This window comes from Nansenia antarctica (assembly GCF_963989245.1).
Source record: "Nansenia antarctica genome assembly, chromosome: 9".
Taxonomy (NCBI): Eukaryota; Metazoa; Chordata; class Actinopteri; order Argentiniformes; family Microstomatidae; genus Nansenia; species Nansenia antarctica.
This window is the reverse complement of record NC_137679.1, coordinates 33153770-33159895: the sequence shown is the minus strand read 5'-3', so window position 1 is coordinate 33159895 and position 6126 is coordinate 33153770. Positions and strand designations below refer to the sequence as shown.

Here is a 6126-nt window from a genome sequence, read left to right as displayed (position 1 = left end):
AACATACCTGAATGTGCAAACAAAATGGTGGTTATTTAATGGTAGGCTCCAGCACAAAACAGCTCTCGCCCCTGCATGTCAGCAAAACAATACATTCAGAACACGCTACATTGCGTTAGCTGTTAGCTAGTTAGCTCACAACTTTATCCATCCATAAAATACAAATAAACAAAACATAACTCAAAAGTAATGGCATAAAAACCAATGGTAAACATTAATCTCAAATAATACATTCGGTTTACATTAGTGGCAACTCTTTATCAAAGGAAATACAAAACAGAGACCGGAGCACAAAATTAAACCTACCATCACAACCGCACACAAAGACGAAAGGGGTGATTTCCGGTGCCTTCGTCATATATATACATATGTAATAACATCAAATGCGCCACTAGGGGCGCTACACACCAGGAAACCAACAGGTATGCAGCCATGGGTAAATCAATTCAAAACACTTAACCAAATGATAAAAAGCAAACGATTTTGATGAACTTCAACCTATAACTTAAATATAATTTATAACCCTGTTACACTATAGCTACTACTACTACTACTACTACTACTACTACTACTACTACTACTACTACTACTACTACTACTACTACTACTACTACTACTACTACTACTACTACTACTACTACTACTGCTGCTGCTGCTGCTACAGTTACTAATGCTGCTTCTTAGTATCACAAAGGTGTTTGTATGTTTTTTGCAATGTTTTATCTCTTTGTCAAAAAGGTGCATCCTGTGTATGTTGTAATTAGTGCCTTTTCATCAGCCAACGTGTACTGAACAATCTCAATGAGAATCTTATTTTCAGTAATTGTAAGTTCATGGTTCCCATGTCGCTAGATCACTCCAGCTGTGGCAGAACGTAAATGTGTGTGTGTGTGTGTGTGTGTGTGTGTGTGTGTGTGTGTGTGTGTGTGTGCGCGCGTGTGTGTGTGTGTGTGTGTGTGTGTGTGTGTGTGTGTGTGTGTGTGTGATTAAGTCCCAGTCAGGAGACTATAGCAACATAATAAAGAAAAGCGCTCTTATCTCTGCCTCCAGCCTCAGCAGTTTCTCAGAACACTTATGACACACACGCACAGGCACACGCGCGCACACCCACACACACACACACACACACACACACACACACACACACACACACACACACAGAGCAGGCCCTCCTAACTGAATTTTCTAATTGCCCTACAGAGCGTCCCTCTCCATTAGGTTGTGCGCCAGCTGGGAGGAGTGTGTTCGCTCCGGCGCTCACACCACACACACATGCACACGCACACACAGCCATGCCCCAGAGATACTCCCACCAGCGGAGGACAACAGGCAGCACGGCTGCTGTGCGGAGGATGGAGAGACAAGGCAGGGACCCGGGGAAAAGCAGCAGCCACCGCACCAACGCCGCTAGCCACAGGTCTAAGAAGCTGGCCATGCTCTCCAGGTAAGGCTGCAGACCACTCTGACGTGTCCTGTACATACAGCAGATCCATACTTAGGGGAGGCTGGTGGAGGTAGAAATCGGAGGACTGGCTCATTGTAATGCATGGAATGGAATATTTTGATACGATGAGCCCTGTCCTCCGATTTCTACCTCCACCAGCCTCCCCTGGGCTCAGTAGATAGTGGATGGGTCGAGGGAAAGGAAGCATATGTTATGTACAGCATTAAGTGTTCGAATATTTTGAAGCAGATCTGTTTACACTAATACCATTTTATGTCCATTGGCTATTCCTCTGTATGACGTCTCGATTGGACTGTTTTAGTAGTAACAGCCACTACTTTCTTATTTGACAGGGACCGTGCACACGAATCGACATTTCGGTACGCATGTCAATGTAAATGTGTCAGAGTTAGCTACAAAAGCTGTTCTGTTTTTCCTGACCTACTTCCACACTCTCTCTTATCTCTAGGTCCCTGATCCTCTGTCACTCCAGGAGCAGTGACGACTGCCCCAGCGCAGAGGGGAGGCAGGCCGGGGAGGGCTGGGAGGGGGCCAGAGACTGGGGGAGGGAGGAGAGGGACCAGACCGGGGATGAGGAGGAGAGGTACTGGAGGAAGAGCCAGGGGGGACCTCAGGAACCGTCTCGTGCCCCTGCACTCCGAGCCTCAGAACACAAGAGGAGCATGAGGAGGTCCTTCAGCATCAAGGTAAGAGGTCATGCCGTATGTTTCTATTCACATACATTATGTGACAGCAGCTGGTGAAAGCGGGAACAAGTCGGCAACTGACCAAAACGTTCAGACTTTTATTTCCGAAAAATGTAAATAAATGTGTCAATGTTGTTGAAAATCAGTGACACACTCGCATTGCATTTTTCTGAATAAAACATTTTGGTCGGCTGCCGACTTGATCCCCCTTTCACCAGCTGCCCTCACGTATACTGTGTCAGTATGTGTTCCCTGTATAGCATGCAGTCAACTGTGGGCTCTCGCTTGCATGTCTTCCCAACAGCCCTAAGCCAGCAGGAGACAACTGTACCGCATGTGTTGTGGCTCTGCATTATGTCACATAAGACAAACAGCTCCTCGGCTGACAAGATGATGAGAGGGGAACTCAATTGGAGACTTATACTCATATTACTCATATTACAATTCGATAAACAGGCTTTACTGAGTCAGGCTTGGGCCTGGCATGACATCTTTTTAAAAGTATTCTTATATAATGTCGGTGCTTCCTGTTTATTTCATATCCCAGCAGTAGCGTGCAGTGTCTGTCTGCCCCTGCCTCTGTCAACTCTGTTTTGGTGCTGTGTGTTGCTTCTGTAAATGCAATAATAATCACATGCTCCGGCCGTTTGGAGTGGCTGAGTGCTGCTACTGCTCTGCCTGTTAGCCTCTCACACAAAGATGGTGTTTGTCATCTCCCAGAGGACAGACTAGCAGGCTTAGCACGGCAGGGTGCTGAGAACATTCCACTGATGTCATCATAGCCTCTGACTCTCACTGACCAACAACCGTCAACATGCTACATGAAAGCTGTGGCAGCATCTATCCAGACACTGTTGGGGCGCTCTCCTGTCTTCCTGTGAGAATAGTCATATATTGTAGCATATTATGCTATAAGGAGACATTCTACTGATGTCATATAGCAAGTATAAAGTAGTCAAGTACTCAAGTATTTGAGTATACTAAATAGAAATGCACCCTTTCTGTGCTGTTCAATTGATATCATTGGATTGGCGAATTAGATTTCCCCTTGCTGCTCTGGTTGCTTGTCCAGTGTGTACTTCATTGTGACACGGTGCTCGACACCATATCGACCACCACTAGGTCACCTTGTATTTCTTATCCAATCACATTTTAAGTCACTAAACATCACTCGAGACCGAAGAAGAATGTTTTATTTGCTATGCAATCAACTTATCAGTCGATTGTTGGCATTTTGTCTTTTTTGCTTTAGGCATAAGGTTAAGTGCCTTGCCTTGCAATTAGGGGTTAAGTGTCTTGCTCAAGGGCACATGCAGCTCCCTCCTGACCTTCTGATTGCTAGCCGGCCTCTGTAACTTCTAGGCTACTGCCGCCCACAAGTCTATTCCATCTGGGTGCAGGGTTGCCTAGGTCAGGAAACAGGGACTACCTGCATGGTTGCTGCCTGCAGGACGGTAGTCAGGACAACGCTGGCTGCTGTTCACCACGGCTGTGAACTCACTGGGTTAATTGTTTCTGTTCATGCTGGGCAGATTTACTGTATGTCAGGAAGTGCTCCTGAGCATAGCCATAAATCAGAGTTTTATGAATGAACGTTAAGTTAGTTACAGGACTCTGTATCTCTGAGCTGTCGAGAGGCCCTATGTCACAAGATAAACAGATTATTCTATAGCTATTCACAGCAGAGAACACAGCCGGAATTGACCCCGAGGTCGTGAACTCCATTCCCCTGGGTTGGGTTTAATTCAATTTCAGCCACGTCCATTTGGCTGGTTACATTTATATTTCTGACATTTAGCAGACGCTTTTATCCAAAGCGACTTACAGCAAGTACTATTCGTCTAAAGTAAGTGAATCATCTATACATAAGTTATCGTAAGCAAACATCTATGCAACGCCCAGGTAGCTATTGGCAGTCACAATGCTAGCTACTTTTAAAATGTTTATTATTAACAGTAGAGGAACTGTACAAAGGGCTAGTGTGGGGAGAAGAGGTATTTAGGAGGAAGTTTCCAACCACAACAACTAGATCAGGTGAATTTGGCATGTTACAAAACATGGAGGTCAATGCCTACAGGACTGTGTTGCCACTGTGAGAGTAGAGTCCTCCATTTCCTCTCCTCCTTCCTCTTCTTTCACCATCACATCTGGTGAATTGTGTGTCACAATTCATCTGAACAGCTGGTGAATTGAACAGTTCACATTGGGGACAATTTGACCATTTAGAAGAAATCCCCCAAGTTATGGAATTCACATCATGCTTCTGGGCAGTAAACAGTGAATTGACACTCTTTTCATAGGCTTGATTTTGGTCTAACACCTGTGCCTTATTTGGACTCCCATAATTCCCCTCTTAACCTTAACATTAGAACACTGTTTCCTCTCGTTGGACACTACAAGTTATACAGTAGTCCGTCTGGGCCAAATACCTCGACAACAACCATTCCAGAAACGTCCCCTGCGTTTTACTATCATGATGCCGTGAGTGATTTAAGCTTTAGCATAACCATACAGCCTTCTCTTTAAAAGCAGTCTGAACACACTTGCCATCGCCTCGTAAAGGTAGCGTACAACACAGCGTGCCTTGGTTTCATAGAGCCATAAAACGTGACTGCTCTGCTTTTTTTTATTCTCTCCTCTGTCAAGCCGTTAACTCAGAGTCTTGATTTGCTCATAAAGCAGGCAGTATAACTCCCGTACGGAGGTACAGAGGTCTCCTTGTTGTGGGACTGACCAAGGTGCTGGGGCTGGGCCTGGGTTTGGATCCTACAGGAGAGCAGTATCTGGAGGATGTGTGTTACCACCGGGGCGGGGGCGACCAGCGAGGAGGAGGGCCCGGGACCCCAGACGCCTGATAAGAACGTGGTCTCCACGGAGGACAAAGAGGCCACTGTGGAGCGAGGGAGGAATGGAGGAGGGGAGGGACACAGGTACCGTAACAACCCACCCCTACAGTAAGACATAGAGGCAGTCTGCCAGGTCTCCCAATGCAATTCGATATATAAAAGCATTACATTTCTTGATAAGATTTGATTGAGTATCCTGCAAGGGCCAGTTGTCTCAGAAGGGGCATAATGTAACCGCACACTCCACTGTGGTTGAGGATTTCAATCGATACCTTTGTGCACAGAACAGACACTTCTGCAGACTGAAGTCCCATTTCGAATGTTAGGATATTAAAGTATACCAAGCGCTCCCGTATAGCCGCCGAACTCCTCTCTGTCTGGTCGTCCTCCCCCAGGAACGGTGACCTCCAGAGCACAGACAAGTTGGCACCCTTCAACGGCCAGTGTCTGAACGGTCATGTGAGGACGGAGGGGGAGGGGGGCAGGCTGCCTGCCACGAGGATGCACATCACAGCCTACAGTGAGGTGAGACCCCTCCGATGAAAGAGACAACTGTAGATGATCCTGTCCCACAGAGAAATCCTACGTTTCAAATTAAATATCTGGGCGCTTTTTTTAGAAACCTTCATCACTGCTATCGCCATCATCGCCATCCCAAATCATAACAAGAGTATGCATATGTGCATACTTCTGTAGGATGTATCTAGCTACAGTAGATTCCATCTAGATTTGATATCACACCTGTTTTACCATGGCACCACCCCCTCCTTCTCCACCACCAAGTCTGTGTGGGTTTGGCATCTGTCGGCACACACGTGGTCTCATGGTCTCAGCTAAAGCCACAGCTGCCGGGAATCTGAGGGGGCAGAATGTCTGCATACCCGTAAGACTGATAAGAAAAGAACAAACAAACAGTGAAATCCGAGTACTTCTATGGAGCATTCATTGTAGTTAGGGTAGTACACATTTGTCATTCAATTATACAGAGAAAAAGGCTGGGAAAAATACTGATGAAACAGAAACACTTTCCGACAGGGTCTGTTATGTTCCCTGAGACATCACAAGCTCTGCCAGCTCAACCACACCAGTCATGGCTACAAGGCTTCTCCTTCTCCCACGTGACACATTT

The 6126-nt window shown here is 46.2% G+C and overlaps 1 protein-coding gene across 1 annotated transcript in view; it reads left to right on the top strand.

Annotated features, from left to right (window-relative positions):
* Positions 1 to 432: 432 nt before the first annotated feature.
* The window catches only part of il16 (interleukin 16), a gene marked incomplete at both ends in the record, with an annotated part of 24889 nt that continues 19195 nt past the window's right edge, over positions 433 to 6126 (top strand). Inside the window, 5 exons of the mRNA XM_080539709.1 lie at positions 433 to 436; positions 1201 to 1444; positions 1914 to 2151; positions 4924 to 5081; positions 5393 to 5522. Of these exons, the coding sequence (XP_080395835.1) occupies positions 433 to 436; positions 1201 to 1444; positions 1914 to 2151; positions 4924 to 5081; positions 5393 to 5522 (774 nt within the window). The remainder of the gene's footprint in view (positions 437 to 1200; positions 1445 to 1913; positions 2152 to 4923; positions 5082 to 5392; positions 5523 to 6126) is intronic.